General features: G+C 44.4%; 1 protein-coding gene and 1 long non-coding RNA gene across 6 annotated transcripts in view; one reads left to right on the top strand and one right to left on the bottom strand.

The window, feature by feature from the left end:
• Window positions 1-1,003: 1,003 nt before the first annotated feature.
• LOC133774165 (uncharacterized) lies at window positions 1,004-17,444 on the bottom strand. 2 transcript variants are annotated; one of them, XR_009868051.1, is made up of 4 exons: window positions 17,367-17,444; window positions 16,469-16,923; window positions 13,882-13,997; window positions 1,004-1,460 (listed from the first exon to the last, which is right to left on the bottom strand). It is a non-coding gene; the product is annotated as an uncharacterized LOC133774165 (long non-coding RNA). The 2 variants fall into 2 exon arrangements; XR_009868050.1 differs by lacking the exon at window positions 17,367-17,444 and having other exon boundaries at window positions 16,469-17,014.
• The window catches only part of NNT (nicotinamide nucleotide transhydrogenase), a 101,877-nt gene continuing 93,042 nt past the window's right edge, over window positions 17,018-25,852 (top strand). Inside the window, exons 1-2 of one of the 4 annotated variants that reach the window (XM_062211790.1) lie at window positions 17,018-17,124; window positions 22,591-22,797. In XM_062211790.1, coding sequence (XP_062067774.1) covers window positions 22,647-22,797 — 151 coding nt within the window. In that variant the 5' untranslated portion in view covers window positions 17,018-17,124; window positions 22,591-22,646. Of the gene's footprint in view, window positions 17,245-17,287; window positions 17,358-17,546; window positions 17,641-22,590; window positions 22,798-25,852 lie in introns of those variants that run through there. The other 3 variants (XM_062211789.1, XM_062211793.1, XM_062211791.1) reach the window with 3 other exon arrangements.

A 25,852-nucleotide genomic window follows, 5' to 3' on the forward strand; every position in this document is an offset into this window, starting at 1 on the left:
AATAAAAAGAAACTGGTGGAAGCATTTTTATTTACTATTTTATTTAACCCAGTATGTCCAGCATGATCTTTTCTTTTTTTGAGATTTATTTATTTGAAAGGCAGAAAGAGATCTTCCATCAGCTGGTTCTTTCCCCAAATGGCCACAACGGGGATCAGGAACTCCAGCCGGGTCTCGCACGTGCGTGGCAGGGGCCTAAGGCCGTGGCCCATCCACCCCTGCTTTCCCAGGCGCAAGAACCGGGTGCTGGGGCGGAAGTGGAGCGCCGGGACTTGAACCAGCGCGTGCTTATTTATAATGCGAAGCCATACTGGGGCTGGGCCGCAATGCCGGCCATTCTCTCTCCTTTTTTTAATGTACAAGTGGAGAATGAGTGTACAGTTCATACTCATGGAACATTTCAGTTGGGATTGGGCCCATCTAAACTTTCGAGAGCCACAAGTGCCTAGTGGCTGCTGCATTGCATAACACAGGTCTAGATAATATTTTTGTACAGGTTACTCTTTTTGTCAGGGTTGTTGGTGCTGAATCTAAATGAAGACAAATATAAGTAATGAAAAGGAGAAAAAAAGCTATTTATTATTCAAGCATTGCCACAAATTGATTTAGCCCTGTGTTATGAGCAGGACTTGGAGATTTTCAATCTTTTCATCGTAAGAATCATTTCAATAATGGACAAAAAACTCTTGTTAACTATTTTCTCTCTAATAAAAACATCAATGTCTTCACCTGAATCAATGAGAAAAATGGCTTTATTGAGGGCAATCATGAATAAATGATTTAGGCTGTTGATGTCAGGCAAAAATAGGTTAGGGAAGTAAGCCAAGCAGCAAATGTGCTTCTTTGGTGTAAGGAGAGAAAATAGGAATCAGAGTATGGGGAGCTGGGTTGGAATCCTACCCTTGATCATTGCTGGTTGTGTGGTCTTAAGTCAGCTTCTCTGAGCTCTAGTATCCTCATATGTAAAATAGCTATTTTGTAGCACTGAGCGTTTTTTTTTTTTTTTTCAGTTTCGAGATACTGTATTTTAAAAACAGGTCACAACAAGAAGCTTTTGGCCCACTTTGCCATTGTACAAGCTACCGTGCTTGCTCAGCAATTGAGGCCCCTTTTAGTAGCATGTGCAAAAAGTGAATAAAAATCCATAAAAAACAAATATTCAAATTATTTCCATAGAACACAGGTATGACCCTATCTCCTAGTCTTCCATATTTCTGTACCAACTCCACTTCTGCAAAAACATTTCGAAACTAGCAGTAATTAAGTTAAATGGATGCTATTTACTGCAAAGATAAGATTACAGTTCAAAAAATTAGATAAGGTGATACTCATACCTTTTTTTTTTTTTTTTTTTTTTTTTTTTTTTTTTTTTGCTCACAACATTTTAAAATGCACCAGTCTATGTGGTTGTCAGTTTGTCAGTTCCTTTTATCTGGACTTCTCTGTGATGTAGGAAAGACCTATAAAGGATGCACAAAAACTCAGAGTGAGTCCTCCTGGATGTTCTGTGAAATAGAAGCCCCCTATCTTGTTTTTTGTTTGCATTCACCCTTTTTGTTTCCTCTTAAAATTTTCCTGACAGGTAGCACCGTTTCTAACACATAGGGCTTTCTTGTGTGAAGATAATGCTATTCTGTACCCATAGGGCAACTTTACAGCTTCTGTTTGTTAGATAAGTTAGATGACAGAGATCTATCCTTCACCTTCTATTTTCTACTATGTAACTTTAGCCCTATCATTACGATGTGTGAAAGGTACACTTGAGTATAACACCAATGAATTTAGCATTGTGATAAATAGCTAGTATGTATTGAGTGTTTTATTATATGCCAGCCACTGTTCTGTGAACTTTAATTTTATCATACCCTGTAAAGCAGCCATTCTAAAATCCCCATTTTTTACAGGAAAGGTGCCAAGATACCACAAGGGCTCAGATACAGCCAGAGACACTTGTAGGGCTAAGTGCCAGGTAGTAGGTATTGCAAAATGGCAAGAGGCCACACACACACAAGCACCATATGGGACTCCCTGAAAAGAGTCTTTAAAAATGATCCTCTTCCACATTTATGCCTTTTAAAATTAATTTATGGTGAAAGGTGTGCAGGAGAATTAAATTCGGAAAGGTTGGAAAATACATATCATGGGACAGGGCCTGCTGGGAACTATGGAAAAGGTATGTTTCTTTAGACTGGCCTTGAAAGGTGCTCCTCAGGATGACCTCCCCCAGCTTCCTGATCTTAGATTCCCTCCCTGGTGACAGGTGCACCATGGGAGAACTCTGTCTTGGCACTTACCGTGCATTCCAGATTGTTAATATTTGGTTTAACTGCCTCTTCCACTAAAGTAGCCCTCTGAGGGCAGAAGATATCTTTTAATCTCTATACTTTAAACTCTAACCAGGAACTTGGTCCATAATGGGCTTTTAACAGAATTAGGACTCATCTGAAAAAGCCTTGCAATTCCTTGGGTTCTACAAGTGACAGAACTGAGTGACATCAAGATCATCACTGGAGCCTTCACATAGGAGCAGATAGTACAGTTTTTTAAGTTTAGACAATAGGAAATTTTCAAAAATATCAGGGAGGAAATCCTTGCAAACCACAAATTCAAAGCAGACTTATATCTATAATATATAAAGAACTCTCAAAACCCCACTGGAAAAGAACAATCCATTTAGAAAATGGGCCAGATACATTAATGGATGTTTCACTGTGGGCGCCGGTTCTAGTCCTGGCTGCTCCTCTTCCAATCCAGCTCTCTGCTATGGCCTGGGATAGCAGTGGAGGATGGCCCAGGTCCTTGGGCCCCTGCACCCATGTGGGAGACCTGGAAGAAGCTCCTGGCTCCTGGCTTAGGATTGGCTCAGCTCCGGCCATTGCATCCATCTGGGAAGTGAGCCAGACGGAAGACCTCTCTCTCTGCCTCTCTCTGTAACTCTTTCATATAAATAAAATAAATCTTTAAAAAAAAAAAGTGTACAGATAGTATTTAAGCCCTTAAAAAAATTCAACATAATTAACCATTAGATAAATGAAAATTAAAACCCAAATAGCATTTTATTAACTGCTTAGCATAATGGCTAAAATAACACATATAGACAAAACCAAGTGCTCAGAAATATGTAGAGAAACTAGAAACTGAGTCACTCCACATTGATTGTGGGAATGTAAAATGACATAGTCAATCTGGAAACAGTTTGGCAGTTTCTTTAAAAATCATGCATGAAACTACCATACAACCCAGCAACTGTACTCCTGGGCATTAATCCCAGAGAAAAGAAAACTTATGTTCACCCAAATCCCTGTATCCCAAATGTTTATATTCAGATGTTGAGTCTGTCCAAAGGACCTGATTGAGCACTCTGAACACTTCTGTGCAAAACAGGCTACTCCATTATTTTATGGATTTTATTTATGTAGCATGCCTCATTAGCATACACTTTCAGTTCCCTGAGTTGTTGTTATCCCTGCCTTCTGATTGGCTGTTATTCTCACCTCCTGATTGGTTGTTATTCTGCTTCTCCCTGTTTGGTTAAATCTGTACTCTTCAGAAAGCAGCCAATCAGAAAGAGCCACTGTGTGTATATAACAGCCCCACTAGCAAGCGTCTCTGCCAACTCCTTCCTTGGAATCCCCCTCCTGACTGCTGTGGCAGGAGGTTTCTCACTTTGCTCACTGTCCATGTCTGCAAGGAAATTCTTCCACACGGGACAAGAACTGTGATCATCCTCATTGTCCCACTACAAAACAACTGATACAGCAAATTTAATGGATCTCAAGGGACTTAAGCTAAGTTGAAGAAAGTCAGTTTCAAAATATTATTGTATGATCCCATGGATATAACCTTGAGGTGACAAAATTATAAAAATGGACATCAGATTAGTGGTTGCCAGAGATTAGGAAGGAAGTGGGGTTATTAGCAGAGTAGAGACTATGATAGAACTATTCTGTTCTGATTGTGGTAGTGGTCACATGAATTGACACATGATAAAATTGTATGGAACTGAATACATGTGCACAGACACACACACACACATACATAGGAGTGCATGTAAAACTAAGGTATGTGAAATGTATCATTGTCAACTTCCTGGATGAGATATTGTATTACAGTTATGCAAGATGTTACCATTGGGGGAAACTAGGTGAAGAGTAGATAAAATTTCTCTGTATAAAACTTGATGTGAATCTACAGTCATCTCTAAACAAAAAGCTTTAGAAGTCTAACACACACAAGTACAATAAACCTTGTTCTGTCTAATTCCATCTCACCTAATTCTTTCCTAGATAGTACAGGTCACTCTCCCCCACTAAAATCATCATGGCAACTTACAAGCCATTATAAATGAGTGGCAGCATCATTACGAGAGAAAAAGAATTAGCTGCTGTGTTTGTTCTCATCTGTGAAAGCTATCTTCCTCTTCTAGTCTCTTGGTCCTGCTGTGAAATGTAACCTCAGACAGTCAGCCCTCCAAATTCCTATCTGGATTAAGGCTCATATCAATCTTAGAGTCTGAGATAGCCAGGAATGCTGTTTGGGACCTCCCCAGCATTTAGTGATATTTGTTTAATATTGATCTCTCAGCGGGATTGTAAACTATGTGAAGAAAGGAATTAATTCATTAACTTGTTTATTCAGTCAAATACTGATTGCATGCCTGCTTCGGGCCAGATGCTGTTTTTGGTGCTGAGGAGATGCAGGGTTGTGAGATTCACAGGTGGAAGGTATATGAGACTTGAAACAGATGCTTTTCATGAGCTGTTGCAGAAATTCTGGCAAGAAATTGTGCTGGCCATTAATATGGTGGTGGCATTGGTGGGGTTGGAGAGAAGGGCCCAATTCAAGAGATGTTTAGCAAATTGACAAATTGTGTGTGAGGCGTTAATGAGGGGCCAGAGATAAAGAGGACTACCAGAATTCTGGCTTTGTAATTCAGCCTATCAGAGTGGGGATACTGGAAGGAAACAAGTTCAGGGAAAAAAAAGGGGACTCTTACTAATTCCATGTTGTACATTTCATTTGGCATTTGGAGAAAACAAGTAGAATTGTTCAGTGGAGAGTTAAATTTGTGATATTGGAGCTCAGACCAATGTTGCTTGAGTTAGGGATTTGATAACTGAAGCCAAAGGAGGAAAAGAGATTCCTTAGGAAAATTATATAACAGAAAAGGAAAGAGAAGCACCAAATTTAATGGCTGGGTTGAAGAAGAATCTGTGTTCTTTGTTTACATAGGATTAAGATGGAGAGAAGCCAGTGGAAAATAGGTTAAAGAGGGAGAGCCTGAAAGTGCCCATTATTGCAAAATCGTCAAATAGTAGGAATCCAAGGAGTTCATGAAAGTGCACCCTTCTCTGAGATTGACATTTAGTTGGCTATGGCTAGACTGTCCTGCACCACTAAACAACCGAGTAAACAACCACCTCCGGGAATGTGGTGCACGTTCACTAAGCAATCTTGCTATAATATTACTGCCTGAAAAAAACTGCATATTAAGAGGAGCAATAACAGCAATCATACTAGCTAATATTTAGTGCTATGTTCCAGGAAAACACTTTATATAGATTACCTCACAGAATTATCTCATTTAATTTTCCAAACAAATCCTAGAGGGTAGGTATTATTATATACTCCATTTCATGCTAAAAATACTGATGTTCTCACTTGCCCAGGATCACACAGTGAGCAACCCAGTTCAAACTCCAGAGTTCACAAGTGTAAATGATATGCTACACTATTTCCAGAATAAATAGGCCATACAAATGTAAATATTCCATTATTTTTGAGTTATATTTCTTTTTTTATTTTATTTTATTTTTTATTTTTATTTTTTGACAGGCAGAGTGGACAGTGAGAGAGAGAGACAGAGAGAAAGGTCTTCCTATGCCGTTGGTTCACCCTCCAGTGGCTGCCGCGGACTGCGCACTACGCTGATCCGAAGGCAGGAGCCAGGTGCTTCTCCTGGTCTCCCATGGGGTGCAGGACCCAAGCACTTGGGCCATCCTCCACTGCACTCCCTGGCCACAGCAGAGAGCTGGCCTGGAAGAGGGGCAACCGGGACAGAATCCGGCGCCCCGACTGGGACTAGAACCCAGTGTGCCGGCGCCGCAAGGCGGAGGATTAGCCTATTGAGCCGCAGCGCCGACAGAGTTATATTTCTTACTGTAATTAATAAATAGGTATTTCAATGATAATAGCAGTCAGAATAGTATAGGTTTGTGAGTTATGTGGGTGTAAGAAATTGTAATAGGAAATAGAGATAGTAGGTATAGATAGCTTTGTCTAAGGTTGGCCGTGGAACAAATGGGAAAGTTATGGGAATGGTTTTTGAGGCAGTTTGTTAAGGAATTTTTGTTGCTATTGGAATTTTTTTTAAGAAGGCATAAACATGAGTATGTCAGCTAAAATCAAGGAAGATAAGGGACATGTCAGGGAAAGGAAGAAAAATTGAAGGAGCTAAGAACTAGAGAAGGTGTCAGGTCACAAATTCAAAGTGTAGGCAGCAGGGATAATTTTGTTTTATTTTTTATTTATTTTCATTTCATCTGGGAGAGAGAAAGAGAGAGTTTTTTTAATTTGCTGATTGACTCCTCAAATGTCCACAGCAGTCAGGGCTGTGTCCAGACCAAAGCCAGGAGCCTGGAAGTCTATCTGGGTCTCCCACGTGGGTGGCAGGGACCCAAGAACTTGATCTATCACCTGCTGCCTCCTGGAGTGCAGACAGACTGGAAGCTGACTTAGAAGAAAAGGAGCCAAGACTCAACGAAGCACTCTGATGTGGACTGTGGGAATCCCAAGTGGCATCTTAACTGCTGCACCAAGAAGTCACCCAGGAATGGTGTTGGACAGGAGTAAAGCTATTGCACTAGGACATGAAAATAGATGCAAATATTGCAGGAGTGGGAGAATGCTGGAAACTTTAGGTGGTCTCAGTAAAAAAAAAATAAAGAGATGTCTTGGTAACAGTAGTGGGCATCATTAAAGAAGAGGGAGCTTTAGGAAAGTGACAGGTGGCAAAAGTTGTTTTGGGAGGGGAAGCTTATGAGGAAGAGGGGTGGTCATAGAAGCACTGATGGGTGATAGACAGGTTCAGCTGAAGTTAGAAACTGGAGATTTGCAGGGGCAACACTCTGAGCCATTTTGTGATTTTTCTGTAGCTACTCTTTTTTTTTTTTTTAATATTTCATTTATTTGAGAGGCAGAGTTACAGACAGTGAGAGAGAGAGACAGAGAGAAAGGTCTTCCGTCCGCTGGTTCACCCTCCAAGTGGCCGCAACGGCCGGAGCTGCGCTGACCCGAAGCCAGGAGCCAGGAGCTTCCTCTGGGTCTTCCATGCGGGTGCAGGGGCCCAAGTACGTGGGCCATCCTCCACTGCCTTCCCAGGCCATAGCAGAGAGCTGGATGGGAAGAAGAGCAGCCGGGACTAGAACCGGCACCCATATGGGATGCTGGCGCCGCAGGCGAAGGATTAACCCACTGAGCCACAGTGCCAGCCCCTGTAGCTACTCTTAACAACCTGCTGCAAGGATCCAGAAGCCTGTTACTAGCAATGTAATTCTGTCTTGCAGATAAGGCAGAAGCATAAAGACAGAAGGAGCTGAAAGGTGGTTTATGGCTGAGGCTCGATAAAGGGTTAAGAAGGAAGCTAGATGGTAGATTGGAAGAAAAGGGGCATCAGGTAACAGAAATAAGGAGTAGTAAATAAAAAGTATGAGATAATAGGAGTTAGAAATTTTTAAGGACTTCTGAATGAATAATTACAACATGCAATATGCTACTAATTGCACTATTCCACTAATTGAACCGAGTGCTTGCTGGCCAGCAGCAAGATAATAGCTAGAAATACTCATTAATCAGATGATGTACATCATCCAAGTTTGGCACTCGAGAGACAAGAGTGTCAATGTTTAATATCTAAATGTCAAGTGAGAGGTCTCTTGCTACTGGCATGTTTTGTTTCCCTATCTCTGACTCAGTCCATTCACTGCTCTTTGTGTTGGCATGTGGTCAAAAGTTAGCTTCTTGCTTCTATTTCAACCCCCACAGGCTACTCACAGGGTACTCACAGTGTTTTTCTTCCTTTTAATAGAGCCCTTGAGATAATTTGTGGAAAATGAGATTAAAAGATAACTTTATTTTGGTGTAAAACATTTTAAAAATCCATGCAGTGGGACTCCATTGTAGCATAACAGGTAAAGCTGCTGCCTGCGACGACAGTATCCCATATGGGCACCGGTTCATGTCCCAGCTACTCCACTTCTAATCTAGCTCCCTGCTAATGTTCTGGGAAAGCAGCAGAAGGTGGTTCAAGTGTTTGGGTCCCTGCCACCCAAGTGGGAGACTTGAATGAAGCTCCTGGCTCCTGGCTTCAAGTGACCCAGTGCTGGCTGATGAAGCCATCTGGGAAGTGAACCAGCAGAGGGAAGATATATCTCTCTCTGTCTCTTCTTATCTCTCTGTAACTCTTGAGTTTCAAAATAAAGTAAATTCAGGCAGTGTTCTCCTAACATACATCTTCCATGAATTTTTGAAGGTCCTTCATATGCGTGGATTTATCCAACATGCCCCCTTTCTAACTCATATACTGAAATCCTAAACCGCAAAGTGGTAATATAGGAAGATGGGACTTTGGGGAGGATTGAGTAGGTCAGGAGGATGGAACCCTCATGAATATGATTAGTACTCATTAAAAGAGTTCTCAGAGAGATCCCTTGCTCTTTCCATAATGCAAAGTCATATCAGGTTATGAGGAAGCAGGCCCAAGCTGTCATTTTGGATTCCTTAGCTTCCAGAACTATGAGAAATAAATTCTTGTTTACAGATCACCCGTGGTACTTTGTTATAACAGCCCAAACAGACTGAGGCACACAATGATCAAACACCTGGGTTTTACAGCACCTAAGTCAACCTTGAATGATTTGGAAAGGCTTCTGTGAGAATGCCACAACTCAAATAAAATCAAGTATTCTGGACATAATCTATGCAAATGAATGAGGGTAGAACAAGAGGGAATTTCTATTCCTGAGTTCACAGAGGACTCCCTTCTCCTCAGTCTTCTGAGTGGGCTTTTGTCTTGTTGCTTTTCTTGGGGTAGTCTTTTTACATGTTCCCTGGAGGGCACTTTGCCCTAGAAGGAATCACCAAGTTCAGAACTAGAAGACTTAGATCTAAGTCAAAGCTCTATTTCTTGGTGTGACTTTAGTTCAGTTGACCCAAGCTACAGACAGGAATAGTAGTAGCTATTTCAGAGTTACCTATTCTAGGGCGGCATGCCTTGTGCTTTTATACTCCTATAGTGATTATGTAGATTAAGAAACAAAGAATTCATAATTATCAATATGAATTTGTAGACACTTTTCAGGTCTACCTAGTTTAAGCCCCTAAATTAATCACTCCATGAAGCTATTTAAAATGTTTGCGATAATTCCATAAGTTATTGTAATTTGTCCTCTACTTAATGATTTATTTATTCATTTATTTTCCATCCACTGGTTCATTCCTCAAATGGTCACAACAGTCTGGGCTGGGCCAGGCTGAAGCCAGAAGCCAGGAACTCCATTCAGGTTTCCCACATGGGTGGCCAGACTCAAATACTTGACCCATTATCCACTGCTTCCCAGGTATATTAGCAGGGAGCTGGGTTGAAAGCAGAGTAGCTGGGACTCTCTGATGTGAGATGCATGTGTACCAAGCAATGGCCTAATCTTCTGTGCCACAATATCTATCCCTGTCCACTACTTAAAAGCTACCACAGAGGATTTGACATTTGGCCTAGTGGTTAGGATGCTGGTTAAGATGCCTGCATTCCATATCACAGTGCCTGGATCCAACATCCACTTCTGGCTTTTGACTCCAGCTCTCTGCTGATGCAGACACTGGGAGGCAGCTGTGTGAGGGCTCAAGTAATTAAGTAAGAACTGGACTGAGTACCTGGCTTGTGGCTTTGGCCTTGGCCTAGCCCTGGCTGTTGCAAACATTTGGGGAGTGAACCATTGGGTGGGAGTGTGAGCTCTCTCTCTCTCTTTGTCTTTGTATTAGGATATTTGAGTAATGCAATCCTTACAGTACCTTAGCTGCACTATGTCTAAAATCAGCAGGAAGGGGAGTTTGATGATTAGCAGGCCAATTAAATATTGAAAACATTAAAGAGAAGAGGAGTGGAGGGTGGGGAGTTAAAAGACCTCTTCATCCCCAAATTAGGATGATCTCTTGGCCATCATTTGCTTCCTCTACTTCAGAAAAGTCCCAACTGATAAGAAACCATTTCATAAGAATGCTTTCTTATTCTATGGGCAATACTCTAAAAGGCAGAAACAGACACAGAGAGAGCTCTCATCCACTGGCTTATTCCCAAATGCCCGCAAAGGGTGGGACTGGACCAGGCAGAATTCAGGAGCATGGGACTCAACCCAAGTTTTCCTTGTGGATGACAGGAACTCAATTAGTTGAGTTGCCTTTTGCGTCAGGACCTGGAGGCAAGTATTGAACACAGGCACTCTGATGTGGGACGTGGACATATTAGCTTGGTATCTTAACTGCTAGGTCAAATGCTTACTTCTTCAATACTTTTAATGCTTATTTCTTCAATACTTTTAATGAAATGAATGTACATTACTTTCATCCTTTAGATTATAGACATGATGAGACTGGAATAATTACAATGGTGAACATGTGTTTCTTTCTTTTTTTGAAGATCAAAGTTTATTTACTACCTGCATACAAAAACATATTGCACATCAAACAACCAAAATCAAACATGTGTTTCTTTTCATAATTCTAATAATAACAAATGCAATTAAATGGAAAGAATTTTATATGCTTACTTGCATACCTACTGCCTAGATTCTCCAATTAATATTTTACTATACCTACCAGGCTTATTTTTTAATTATTTGTTTTATTTGAAAAAGCATAGCGATAGAGATATAGAGATACATACAGAGCTCTTCCATCTACTGGTTCACTCCCCACATGTCTGCAACAGCCAGGGCTGAGCCAGGCTAACGCAAAGAGCCAAGAATTCAGTATAGGTCTCCCACACGGGTGGCAGAAACCCAAGTACTTGAGCCATCATCTGCTTCTTCCCAGCGTCACATTAGGAAGAATCTGAACCAGAAGAGGAAGAGCCAGGACTCAAATCAGGTACTTTGAGATGGAATGCAGGCATCCCAAGTGGCATCCTAACAACTATGAAGCTTAATTTTTAAGCATTTTATTTTGAGGTAATTGTAGATTCACATGCAATTGTATGAAATAATACAGAGAGATCTCCTACACTCTTCACCCAGTTTTTCTCAATGGTAACATCTTGCAAAACTATAGTATAATGTCACAAACAGGGTATTGACATTGACAATCAAGATCCAGAACACTTCCATTACCATTGGGATCCTTCAGGTTGCCCTTTTATAGTCACATCTCCTTCTCCCATACCCTAATGCCCTCCATAAACTCTGGCAACCTCTAACCTATTTTCCATTTCTATGGGCATTTTGTGCAGCTATTAAGACACCCCTTGGGGGGCCGGCACTGTGACATAGCCACCTGAGTGCCGGCATCCCATATGGGCACCAGTTCCAGTCCCAGCTGCTCCACTTCTGATCCAGCTCTCTGCTGTGGCCTGGGAAAGCAGTAGAAGATGGCCCAAGTCCTGGGCCCCTGCACCCATGTGCTGGCTTTGGATCGGCACAACTCTGGCCGTTGTAGCCATCTGGGGAGTGAACCAGAAGATGGAAGACCCCCTTTCTGTCTGCTTCTGCTCCTCTGTAACTCTGACTTCCAAATAAATAAATAAATCTTAAAAAAAAAGACACCCCTTGGGACCCCATGTCTGATATTCGAGTACCTGATTGAGTACTGACTCCTCTTCTTCTGATCTAGTTTCTCACTGATGTGCACCCTGGGAGGCAGCACGGGATGCTTCAAGTACCTGGGATCCTGCCACCCATGTGGAAGACCCATATCAAGTTTTAGTCTCCTGGTTTTGGTCTGGCCCAGCCCTGGCTGTTGCAGCTCTTTGGGGGAGTGAACCAGCAGATGGAAGAACTCTCCTTCCCCCCCACCCCACCGTAACTCTGCCTTTCAAATAAAATAAATAAATCTTAAAAAAAAAAAACAAAAACCAGTAGCCACACACAAAGTATGAGACTTGAAGAGAGACCAGATGGCTGAAGCTTAAATTGCATTTTGAGCTACACAAAGAAATAGTTTACTTGGGGAGAGTTATATATATATATATATATATATATATATATATATATATATATATAACTATATATATATATATATATAAAACTCAAGTTATAGAAGGGTAGAAAGAAAACTCATTGAACAAAATTGCCTTATTATAGTGATAAATATTCCCAGGTAACGGTCATCAGAAGGTCACCCATGGGAATCTTTGTCTGGGCCAGATGTTAGACCCCCAATCTCTTTTTCCTGTGAAAATACTTTTTCTTGGCAGATAGAGGAGAGTTCCAGGGAAAGCCTGTTTGTATCAGTTGATATCTTCTACTGCAGATGCCAACCTTCCCCCAGAAAAACAGCTTTTTATTTTTAAAAATATTGCATGTACTTATTTGTCTCAGAGGGAGAGACAGAAAGAGAAAGAGATCGTCCATCTCCTGATTCACTCCCCAAATGGCTGGTACTTGTCTAGGTTGAAACCAGGAGACTGAAACACTATTGGGTTCTCCCACATGGGTGTGGCAGTGGCCCAAGTACTTGGACCACCTTCTGCTGCTTTCCTAGGTGCACAACAGGGTGCTGGGTCAGAAGTGGAGCAGCCTAGACTTGAAGTAGCCACTCTGATATGGGATGCTGGCCTCCCAAGCAGCATCTTAACACATTGTGCCACAATGCCAGCCCCAGGACACCTTGTGTCTGCAACCCCTCTAAATAGCCACCTCAAAATACCCTAAAGTACATTTTGGGGTGGCTCATTTTGACTTCCCTTATGGGAAATTATTATAGCAGCCCTAGGATGCTAATACAGCCTCTCTCCCTCATCATCTTCCCAAGCCCCAAAAGCTATTATCACACCAATAATTTTTATATTGATGAAAAGATAGCAGATTTTTAATATTTGGTACTTACTATATGGAGAAGACAATATTTACAAAACTATATTAGAAACTATTTTTTATTTTTAAATATTTATTTGGCTGGCGCTGTGGCTTAACAGGCTAATCCTCCACCTTGTGGCGTCGGCACACCGGGTTCTAGTCTCGGTCGGGGCGCCGGATTCTATCCCGGTTGCCCCTCTTCCAGGCCAGCTCTCTGCTATGGCCCGGGAAGGCAGTGGAGGATGGCCCAAGTCCTTGGGCCCTGCACCCGCATGGGAGACCAGGAGAAGCACCTGGCTCCTGGCTTCGGATCAGCATGATGCGCCCGCCGCAGCGGCCATTGGAGGGTGAACCAACGGCAAAAAGGAAGACCTTTCTCTCTGTCTCTCTCTCTCTCACTATCCACTCTGCCTGTCCAAAAAAAGAAAAAAAAATATTTGAAAGGCAGAGAGAGAGAGAGGAAAAGAAAGAGACACACAGAGGAAGAATCTTCCGTCCACTAGTTCACTCCCTAAATATCTGTCATAGCTGGGGTGGGCCACGGACAGGAACTCAGTCTGCATCTCCTACATGACCGCCTGGGATCCAACTACTTGAGCCATCACTGCTGGCTCCCAGGATGCACATTAGCAGGAAGCTGGAATTGGAAGTGGAGCTGGGATTCGGGCCCAGGCATTCTGAAAGGCAATGCAGATGTTCCAGCAGAGTCTTAACCACTGTGCCAGATGTGTGCCCCAAATTAATTTTTTAGATGCTCTCAATAATTTCAAATGAAAACTAGTTTTACTTAAATAGTTTTCACAAACTGCCAATGACTTACCTTTGTAATGGCTGTTTAGGGTCAGTTCTCCCTGCTCCTTTTCCAGTTAATGTTGATTAGTATGCTTATTTAGTCAGTATTTATTTCCTAAAATCAAACAGTCTTTGTTGATCTGCCTGGGAGAAGAGGGGGAAGACTGAGTCAGTGATAGTTCCCTTAGAACCTGTTAAGCGTTTGTATTATCAGACATTACCAGAGTGTAAGAATTTTATCTTTTTGGAGCCGTTTACTTACAACGTTCAATATACTCATAAAAGGGAAGCTTGGAACAAAAAACTTGAACACAATAATCACAATGGAAAGACATGAAAACTACATAAATAGATGCTAAGTCTGGAAAGATACCTTCTCAGGCTCAGCTTACATTTTGAGTTTTGGCCCTTGGGCTTGCTTAGGTTCTAGGCTGCAAAGTAGATTTCTAATGGTATGTGTAACTCACATTCTTGTAGACTGGGCTCTTTTTGCTTGATGGATCATAAATGTTAAATAGTGTTTTTAGCCAGCGCCGTGGCTCAACAGGCTAATCCTCCGCCTAGCAGCGCCGGCACACTGGGTTCTATTCCCGGTCGAGGCACCGGATTCTGTCCCGGTCGAGGTACCGGTTTCTGTCCCGGTTGCCCCTCTTCCAGGACAGCTCTCTGCTATGGCCCGGGAAGGCAGTGGAGGATGGCCCAAGTGCTTGGGCCCTGCACCCGCATGGGAGACCAGGAGAAGCACCTGGCTCCTGCCTTGGGATCAGCGCGGTGCGCCGGCCGCGGCGGCCATTGGAGGGTGAACCAACGGCAAAAAGGAAGACCTTTCTCTCTGTCTCTCTCTCTCTCACTGTCCACTAGGAAGACCTTTCTCTCTGTCTCTCTCTCTCTCACTGTCCACTCTGCCTGTCAAAAAAAAAAAAAATAGTGTTTTTAAACATTTGTGACTACAGTCTCTTTTCAGAGAACTTAAATGTTGATGTATGTTTTAATTTCAAAATTATTTAAAATTAAAGTATCCAATTATGTAGCAATCTGTAATGAAAACTTGCATAAAAGTGAAAGGTACCAGGGCCAGTGCTGTGGCTTACTTGGTTAATCCTCCGCCTGTGGCGCCGGCGCCGGCATCCCATACGGGCGCCGGGTTGCTCCTCTTCCAGTCCAGCTCTCTGCTGTGGCTGGGGGTGGGGGGCGTGGGGGGTGGTGGTGGCAATGGAGGATGGCCCAAGTGCTTGGGCCCCTGCACCTGCATGGGAGACCAGGAAGAAGCACCTGGCTCCTGGCTTCGGATCGGCACAGTGCCGGCCGTAGCAGCCATTTGGGGAGTGGACCAATGGAAGGAAGACTTTCTCTTTGTCTCTCTCTCACTGTCTATAACTCTACCTGTCAAATAAAAAAAAATTAATAAAAAAAAAAGTGAAAGGTATCATTCTAAGAGGAGGGTTTGGAGGCCAGGATAACCAGGGAGGAAGGAGCAGATGTCACAAGGAAGACAGAGCTTGCAAGATAATAGGGGAATATAACACTTTATTTTTATTTATTTATTTATTTGAAAGGCAGAGTTACAGAGAGGCAGAAGCAGAGAGAGAGAAAGAGAGAGAGAGAGAGAGAGGTCTTCCATCTGCTGGTTCACTTCCCAGGTGGCTGCTACAGCTGGAGCTTTACCCATCCAAAGCCAGGAGCCAGGAGCAAGGGCCCAAAGACTTGGGCCATTTATTGTTTTTCCAGGTCGTAGCAGAGAGCTGGTTCGGAAGTGGAGCAGCCAGGACTCCAACCGGCACCCATAGGGGATGCTGGCACTGCAGGTGGCGGCTTTACTCCCTATGCCACAGAATGGACCCCATGGGATATAACATTTTTACAAAAAGTTTATACAAGACAGCGCCTAAGATCCAGAAGCAACCAACTTACAAACTTCTGGAACAGTCTAATAATCTTTGAGGAACTCCATCTATGAAAAATAGAACTGTATGTAGGGATTCAAACTGATACTCTGGTAAGAGAAGCCCACAGTGCCATAATGCTGACCGGGAACTACTGATTATTATTATTATTATTATTATTATTATTATTATGACAGGCAGAGTGGATAGTGAGAGAGAGAGAGAGAAAGGTCTTCCTTTTTGCCGTTGGTTCACCCTCCATTGGCCGCTGCGGCCGGTGCATCGCGCTGATCCGAAGCCAGGAGCCAGGTGCTTCTCCTGGTCTCCCATGGGGTGCAGGGCCCAAGGACTTGGGCCATCCTCCACTGCCTTCCCGGGCCATAGCAGAGAGCTGGCCTGGAAGAGGGGCAACCGGGATAGACTCCGGCGCCCCTCCCGGGACTAGAACCGAGTGTGCCGGCGCCGCAAGGTGGAGGATTAGCCTGTTAAGCCACGGCGCCGGCCGGGAACTACTGGTTTTCAATACCAGTGAAAGAATGAGCCCCCCCCCCCCAACTCCCGACCCCTACAAGTTTATAACAAAGAGAATAGTCTATATCGATCCATCTTGGGACCTGCAGTATCTTGGACCTGTCTCTATGGTTGCACATATGATGGTTCCTTATTATTTTAAAACATGGGGGCACGTCCCTTCCAAATGTGGACTCTCCCAGGAGACGACCGGGCTTTTACCTTGTTTGGATCGCACTGCAAGTCCTTTAGTTGAATGACCTTGTGTGTGGTTCATCACAAGACACATTGTCAAAGTAAGCGTTTCTCTGCGGTTCGTTTCTTTTTATAAAGACGTGCAGACCTGGTTTGCTTTATGCCTTTTAGCTTCATAATTCTTGTACTTGTCTTAAATATCTCAACTAAAATAAACAGAGGTGACTTTACACTGAACCCTTAGGGTGACTCATCTCTGGGGAAGTGAAGCATTTTGAACTCTGGGCTTTATCCCTTGCATTTTCAGTCCGAATACACCTGCAGACGAGTGACGGAACGACAGGAACGGAAGGAACAACTAGGTCTCTTCTTTCCGAGTCTTTTTAACAGTTTTGCCGACAGCAGCCTGGGGCTGCGCCGAGGGAGCCTTCCAGCCGCGGGATTTCCATACTTACAGCGACTCGGGCTTCCCAGCAGGCCGGCTGTGATGATGGAAGACAAGTACGCAGATGCGTGTTAATTTTCGGGCCTTGACATCGGATCTGAGGAATTTAACTCCACCTCCCCTGCCGGAATGGAAAACTACGCCCCCACGCCCGCCCTGCCCCTCCTCTGCCGTTCCCTGTGGCTCTCTCCTGTTACAGAAGTTCTGATTTTTCCTAGAGAGCTTAGAGGAAAGTCAGGTACTCGAGCTTCCGCGTGCTGGTGGGACGGGGGACCAGAAAACCCTCTTGCCTCTGCTTCTGCAGGGGGAGAGGGCAGATGGATCCTTGAGAACTTGAGCGGCCTCCCCCTGGCACCAGGTTTGACTGACAAGGACCCGCCGAGGGAAAACGCGGGGGCGGGGCTGGGGGCCGGGGCCCAGGCACAGACAAAGAGGTTTTGGCTGCCACGGAGCGTGGGAGCGCTTCTCCCGGTAACCGACCTTTGGGCTCAGGAGGGGCGTTTCGTCAGATCGCATTCCGGGTCCCAAAGAGGACAGGCGACCGGGTGGAGGGGCAAGGCTCCGGACGGGGAGGGGGCACTCTGTTGGGGTGAGGGGTGTGGGGGGAGGACTGCGTGGGGTCACGTGGCTGAGGCGGCAGCTTCGGGTTTGGGGCTGTTCTTCCGGGTTGGAGGCGCCGCGCCGCGGGGCCCCAGCCCGGGTGTGCCAGCGCGGCGATCCCTCACGGCCCGCGGCGCGCGGCCTCCGGGCGCAGGTGAGCGTGGCCGCGTGTGCAAGCGGGGTGCGCGCCCAGGGCGCAGCTGGGGCAAGGGTGCGGGGCTCGGGCGGACAACCCCGACCCTCACCTGAACCGAGACCTGTCAGGGAGCAACGGGGGGCGCGGTCGGCAGTGCCGGGGGCGCAGGGGCGCCAGTAGGCCCCGCGCTTGGGCCGCCGACAGGGAGAACCTTCCCTTCAGGGCCCCCTTTTTTGTCTTCTGACGCGGAAGGGGGTGGGCGGGTGGATTGGGGAACTGGCTGCCCGCAGAGGGCAGGGAACGAGGCAGCAGCTGTGCAGGTGCAGACAGTGGAGCTTTGGGGGACAGGAGTCGTCCGGGGTCAATTCGACGTCCAGGAGGGGGGTGGAGAGAAAGGTCATAGAGGACTTTCGACGGCTAGTTCCCTCCGAAAGGTTGCAGCTGGATGCCCCGAAACTGTGCCTGAATCTTCAGGGAGTTCAGTGAGGGTGCCTGGTGTGGAACGTAGGAGCCGGTGCAGAAGATGTGAGTGCGTGTGCTTGCGGGCGCCGGGTGGCGGTGCGGGCCTCTGCGGGAAAGAAAGAGGGGCCCGGGCCTGTGAGAGGGGGAGAGACAGCAAAGGGGGCAGCCTGGGCACAGCCAATTCAAACTCAGGAGGCGGAATGACTATTATGCAGCCTGGGCCAATCGGCTTTCAGGGAAGGTTATAAATAGCGGTCCCGTGGCTCCTAGCGAGCCGGTGGCAGTTCCTTGCCGAGGGAGGGGCAGCACCGGTGGCAGTGGCAGAGGCTTTGGGCGAGGTCACACCGCCTGCCAGGCTAAGCTGGTCAGGGTAGGGTATTGTGTCCTTGCTGGTATGTCGCACTTTTATAAGCGTGCCTTGTTTGTGGTAGCAGGTGTCCTTTATTCGCCCTAGGAGCAGGGCAGTTCTTAAGTGCTGTGTGGGTCAGGAGCCTCTGGACTGGCATTCAGATGCGGGAGGCTTCACTGCCTACCCACTCTTTTGATGTAAAAACACTCCCCGTTCTCCACGGCCCCCTTCCGTTTGCAAAGCTGGGCTTTTTTTTTTTTTTCTTTAATTGAGCAATTTAGATCTTATCAGCAGGCATGCTCAACTGCTTGCCTTTGCTTATAGAATCAGTTTTCCACAAGGCTACACAAATATTTCATTTTCAAAGGAAATTTCCAGAAATGCCTTGGAAAATGTGTCCAGGAGTTGCAGGCTTCAGATTACCTAGCCCTAGTGTTTTAGTCGTTTAACTACCCCCCCCCCCCCCCCATAAAGCCAAGAACACAACCAAACCCAACGCACACTTACTGTCTTCCTTTACTTTTTTGGAAAGCACTGAGCCAGAGGTCATAACAAAGTCTATGTTAACAGCTAAGGTTATTGTGCTCTTTTAATCCCTATGGCAACCCTGTGAGTTGGGCAGTATTACTGTTCCCACTTTGAAAAGGAGGAAACAAGTGCAGAGCTGGGAGGTGACTTGCCAAGGTCACACAGCTTCCATTCTGGAGTTCACCTCTTCCTCTCTCTGTTCTTCTCCCTCCCTAGGGCTGGCATTTGCTCTCAAGCGTGTTAATATCTATTGGGGTAGTTACCCAGATAAGGTACAGTGCACAGCACTTGAACTCTATAATGTGTATATAAAAGTGCATTCTTTTTTATTCTCCTTTCAAATTTCAGCTATGAAGTTTTCCATGTAAAGTCTTAAAGTCATGGAAGCACATGGATAATAAGAGCTTTAAAGTGAAAATAGGGGAGAATGGGCCAATTAAGATGGAGAACTATGGTGTAAACATGCACTGGCCATTGATAAGGTGGATTATACATTCATCTTTCAGGGCCATTTATATTTGATTTAGGCTTAGTGATGTGGACTGCTCTTGCCAGTAGACTGTCCCCTGATCTCCGCCCTGTGCATTCATACCTTTAATGAAGTAGAATTTTTTTGGGAGAAATTGACTTCTGGAAGTCTTGGTCCTTTTGATCTCTAATGCCCATTCAGGGATCTGGTTGACATCAAGTTACCATTTTCCAAGTAGGCAGGACAAATTCTCTAACTGGAGGCAATGAAATAAGACTTAACAGGGTCTTGACTCTAGCTTCCTGTTAATGCAAACTCTGGGAGGTAGTGATGATGACTCAAATTGTTGGATTCCTGCTACCCATGTGGGAGACCTGGATTGAGTTCCTATCCCTTGGCCTCAGCCCAGTCCTGGCCTGTGTGGGCATTTCGGAAGTGAACTGGCTGATGGGAGCTCTCTCTTTTTCTCCATCTTTTTGTCTGCTTTAAAATAAATTAAAAATATATAAAAAAAGACTTCAGCTTCAAAGCATTGCAAAATCTCATCTAATCATAAGCTTTCTAGAGCCTAAAAGGATGCTAACAACCTGCTTTCCTCTGCTCTTTTTATAGATGAGCAGACTGAAGCGAGGTTCAGGTCATTGAGCGAGTGACAGACTTGGACAATACAGGGCTGTATTATAGCCAGCTTTGTTCATTTGCTGATGAGGTTTGGCAAAGCTTTGGGAACATGTGAGAAGGATAGTTGTTGGGTAGCTGAAATGTCCAAGAAGAGAAACGTGGGTAGATGTGGAGGTTGGGATAGGAGTAGGTGATTCATAATGGTAGGAAAAAATCTCCCTCAAGGCAGCAATTATCTTTTACATATCTTTGTATCTCCCTCAGTTCTTGGCATAGATTCAGTTTTGAATATGTGGCTGGATTTTGAACTAACTCATTTGCTGTCCATTGTTAGCCATGAGTAACCCTAGATGTGACCCATGAATGAATGAGGAGGACATTTATGGGACTTGAGACTGCCTCAGGACAAAAATGAAGTGATATATGAGTATGTCCAAGCACTTTGCAAACGTAAACCATCTAATCAAATGCAAAGAATTTTTCCTACACATTTTAAATTACATGCCCAAACACATCTTAAATGCTTTCTCTTCCTTTTCTTTTTCTCTCCCATTTTGTTCTTTCTACTTGAATGCCTTCCCCTTCCTTCCCTGAGCCCTCTGACAGCACATGGTTACCTTTGTTCCATGAATGAACTCTGGACTTGTGTTATTCTGCTTTCACTTATTGACTTTCCTTATCTCCAACTATATCGCCCATCCCAGCTTGATTTTACAAGTACTCCTAAATGCAGTACTCTCTGAGACATTGTCTTCATTACATGTTTGCTGAATTAAAGGGCATCTCACAAATAAATACTGCCTGCATTGAGAACTTCTTTTACCAATGTTGTTTCCTGGTTTGTTTGTTTGTTTTAGATTTATTTATTTGAGGCAGAGAAGGGGAGAGACAGAGATTTTCCATCTGCTGGTTCACTCCCCAAATGGCCACAATTGCCAGGGATGGGCCAGGAGCCAGGAGCTTCCTCTGGGTCTCCCACATGAATGGCAGGGGCCCAAGTACTTGGGCCATCTTCTGCTGTTTTCCCAGGCCCACTAGCAGGGAGCTGGATCCAAAGTGGAGCAGCCGGGAATCAAACCGACACTGGTATTAGGTGCCGGCATTGCAGGTGGCAGTGTTGCCTACTATGCCAAAATGCTGGCACTACAGCAGCAGGTTTTTTTTTTTTTTTTTAAAGATTTATTTATTTACTTGAAAGTCAGAGTTACACAGAAAGAAGGAGGGGCAGAGAGAGAGAGAGAGAGGTCTTCCATCTGCTGGTTTACTCCGCAGATGGCTGCAACGGCTGGAGCTGTGCTGATCCGAAGTCAGGAGCCAGGAGCTTCTTCCAGGTCTCTGGGTCTCCCATGTGGGTGCAGGGGCCCAAGGACTTGGGCCATCTTCTACTGCTTCTTCTACTGCTTTCCCAAGGCCATAGCAGAGAGCTGGATTGGAAGTGGAGCAGCAGCCAGGACTCGAACTGGCACCCTTGTGGGATGCCGGTACTTCAGGCGCAGCCTTACCCTGTACGCCACAGTGCTGGTCCCACAGCAGCAGTTTTGAAATAAAAAATGAACCACGCTTCTCATTCTTTAGAGTTGAGAGAGTGTTTTTGAAGTCTACTGGGATGAGGAGCACAGCCACATAGTGGTCCACGTGATGAGTCAGAACCTAGGTCCTCAGCTTCTTCCCATTCTTGAAGGAAAGGAGGAGAACATTGGGAATCATGGGGTGGTAGGAGTGCCCTCAGTGAATCCCTGGACATCTACCTAAGAAGGTGAGGGAAGTAGCCACTAAAACCGTAATGACAAAGATCAGCGACCTGTCACCCAGCCCAGTTAGAGTTGACACAAAGTGGGCTTGTGTGAGAACCACCGACTAAAGATTGCAGTTACTCTTAGATCTGAAGCACAAGCCTATGTGATAAAGGCATCATGGAATCTCTTTCTTTTTTGTTCTTGGAGTTATATCCTGTGCATGTATTTTCTTGAGAAATGTTTGTGGCAGACATGGATCTCCTGTTCACTTAGTCTCAGTTCAAGGGAGTTCACTGACTGAGCATCCTGAACACTAAGTAGCAGGTCATTTTCTGTGTAACCTGGGGAGAATTAAAAGTTACACTACATTGTACATAATTGTAGATAATTTAAGGGAAACTCAAAGGTAACTTTATATGTAATTTTTTTCTGGACTGCTGACTTAGAAGATGACTTTCATGGAATCTGTGACTTGACTCTGTAGCTACATGGGGTGTTTTAAAACTTTTCAGCTACATTCCCCTATCTGATAGACTTTTGTGACCAGGGACTTGGGCTTGCATAGTGAGTTTATAATTCCTGTTTTAGTGGGGGAAAATGAATTCTAAGTTTTAAATACCTGAATTGGAAACAAACTCATGAGTTGTCTTTTGTAAGTATTTGACAAATTCTTTGTAACTGCTCACATACTGCTATGTGTAACAGCTATGTTCTCAGCTCTTATGATTAGTATTTTTCATACTTTTGATGTTCAAAAGATATTTTCTCTGAGTATATAAACATTTTATTTTCTCTCCTTTTAGTTATTTGTCTTCAGGGAAATTAGGGATCCAGAAAAAAGTTTGGAGCTCATACTAGCATGGCGAACCTGTTGAAAACAGTGGTGACTGGCTGTTCATGTCCCTTACTTAGCAATTTGGGACCCTGTAAAGTTCTACCTGGGAAGAAGGATTTTTTACGAACGTTTCATACTCATCAGTCGCTGTGGTGTAAAGCCCCTGTCAAACAAGGTAAAGTCTCACTTCAGTGTTTTTAAATCAAACCTTCAAGTCATAGAAACTAATAGATTAATTGCTGATGATTGGTACATGGAGAAGCCTTGCAGTTTTGCGACCTGGTGCTTGTGACTGATCATTGTAAATGAAAAAACAGGGAGTGCTGTCTTATATTTTCCAATTTTCCATGTATAGAAGTTCCTAATTGCCAGTGCTAATAGAGAAGCAAAGGTAATGGAAAAAGAAAAAAACAAAAACAAAAACAGACCAGCAGAGTTGTACATAGGCACTCATTGCTCATAGTAACCATTTCCCCACCAGCCCTTCCCCGGGTTAGTATTGGGGAATTTTACCATATATAGCTCATTTGTGCTCAGGAATTAGGAGTTAAGTGCATTAACTGATCTACATTGATGCTTCCTAGTTTAGTAAATAGCTTTATCACAATTGCTCAAGTCAGAAATCTTGGAGTCATCATATGTCCTCTAACTCAAATCTAGAGTCTGCCCTTTTTTTCATTGTCACCTTTGTCACCTTGGTCCAAACGATCACCGTCTGTTACATGGACTAATGTAATGCTCCAGTCTCCTAAATGATCTCTGTGCTTTCTAACTCTGTCCCCCTACAGTCTGTGCTGCACATGTGAGACTGCTCTTTAAAACACAAGATCATGTCACTCTTCTACTTCTTCCAGTTCATACACAGAAAAGGCTAGTCTTCTATGTGTGAAGGCTGGAGGCCTGGTTTGTGACCCCTAATTGCTTCTGTTCTGGGTTGCTGGGAAGAAAGATGAGAGGGTAAACGGGAGCCCTTCTAAGCTGTTGGCTCCTGTTAGCAGTTTTGCCCAAGGACCACACCAGCAGTTCTGTCTACCCCTCTGTGACCAGAACTCAGGCATGTGGCATTTGTAGTTGTAAGAGAGATTCAGACATTTAGTCTTTTTTTCCAGAAGGCAACATATCTAGCTAGAAATGACATTAGGTGGAGAAAAATCAGTGGGTATTTGGGAAGCCGTCTTTGTCACAGAGAATAATGCCCTTGGCTTTCAAAGTTCGTAATACTACTTGGCCATTCATCAAGGACTCCTACACTGCCAGGCATTTTGAGTTCTCATGTCTGCCTTGAATAGATTTTATAACCTCTTTTCTTGTTGTTTTAAGGATATTTTGGAGAGGCCGTTATTTTGCCTACCGCATGCCTTATCTTCCAAAGTTGACCAGTGAAGCTTTAACAGATACTTAATTCTTGAATATCAAGACAAACTCATGATTTTTAACATCTGTGAATATGTTTTACTCCTTTGTCATTAATTAGTATTCCTAGATGCTCAAATTATCTCATTTGGTCAGTGGAAGCCCTTTATTTTTTATTTATTTATCTATTTTTGACAGACAAGTTAGATGGTGAGAGAGAGACAGAGAGAAAGGTCTTCTTTCTGTTGGTTCACCCCCTACAAATGGCCACTACAGCCGGCGCGCTGCGCAGATCTGAAGCCAGGAGCCAGGTGCTTCCTCCTGGTCTCCCATGCGGGTGCAGGGCCCAAGCACTTGGGCCATCCTCCACTGCACTCCCCGGCCACAGCAGAGAGCTGGACTGGAAGAGGAGCAACCGGGACAGAATCCGGCACCGCAGCCCTTTATTTTTGACATGACTTCAGTCATCTTTGGTCACTTCTTTGACTTTTGACTAGTAGGGCCTAAAAGTAATCTGGAGTTGTCAGATAATTAACTTCAGATAAACGTATGTTATTTAACATAGCACATCAATCCCAGAATTTGCCAACTTTTAATTATTTTTCTAGCTCCCCTTCAAGTAAGGAGTAAGAGCTGGCACTTGATTGCCTTTGGTTTGCTCTAAATTATTACCACATAAGTAGTGTGGGCTCTAAGACCATGTTCAAATTCCAATATTTCTTTTTTTTTGGCAGGCAGAGTGGACAGTGAGAGAGAGAGAGAGAGACAGAGAGAAAGGCAGGAGCCAGGTGCCTATCCTGGTCTCCCATGGGGTGCAGGGCCCAAGCACTTGGGCCATCCTCTACTTCACTCCTGGGCCACAGCAGAGAGCTGACCTGGAAGAGGGGTAACCAGGACAGAATCCGGCGCCCCGACCGGGAATAGAACCCGGTGTGCCGGCGCCGCAAGGCGGAGGCCAAATTCTAATATTCCTAAATTGACTTGATCTCTCTGAAGTTGCATTTAATGAACTGCTCTGTAGAGATGATTGATTCGTTTTAAAATTATGTATATTCAGAATTCAGGTTGCAAGGGTCAATAACCTATTCTTTATTAAACCTTCTATAGAAACAGCTAGCTGTTTATTTTAAAATGTGTTTATGGGGGCTGGTGCTGTGGCATAACTGGCAAAACTACTGCCTGTAGTGCTGGCATCCCATATGGGCACTGGTTTGAGTCCCGGCTGCTCCACTTACAATCCAGCTCTCTGCTATGGTGCAGGAAAGCAGTAGAAGACGGCCCAAGTCCTTGGGCCCTGCACCCACATGAGAGACCTGGAAGAAGCTCCAGGCTTCTGGCTCCAGATTGGCCCAGCTCTGTTTGTTGTAGCCATTTAGGGAATGAACCAGGGGATGGAAGATACCTCTCTCTTTCTCTCTCTCTCCCTTTCTGCTCTGTAGCTCTACCTTTCAAATAAATAAATAAATCTTTTTAAAAAATGTGTTTATGCCCACATAGTGAGTAAAACAGCAGGAGAAAGCAATGTTATTTAGCTATGTTATATGGACTCTTTTGGGGTTGCAGGGCACAGAATCACATCAGGTTATATTTTTTTGGGGAAGCATGGGAGCTTCCATTCATCTGGTTCTTGGAGTAGTGGAACATCATACTGGCTTTCATAGCTAAGACTCATATTCTCTCTATAAATGTCTACTACTGATGTGTCTGCCAAGGTGCTGCTTACCTCCCTTTGATTTCTCCATGGCTGTGCTTACAAATAACTTCTGTATCATTTCACTCTCCCTGGCCCTTTCTGTGAGTCTCCCTTTCCAAGTCCTTGAGAGAGAACCCGATTGAGTTGGAGAGTCTCTGGCTACCATAGAGTGTGCTCGGGCAGC

Source organism: Lepus europaeus, chromosome 15, assembly GCF_033115175.1.
Source record: "Lepus europaeus isolate LE1 chromosome 15, mLepTim1.pri, whole genome shotgun sequence".
NCBI classification, from domain to species: Eukaryota; Metazoa; Chordata; class Mammalia; order Lagomorpha; family Leporidae; genus Lepus; species Lepus europaeus.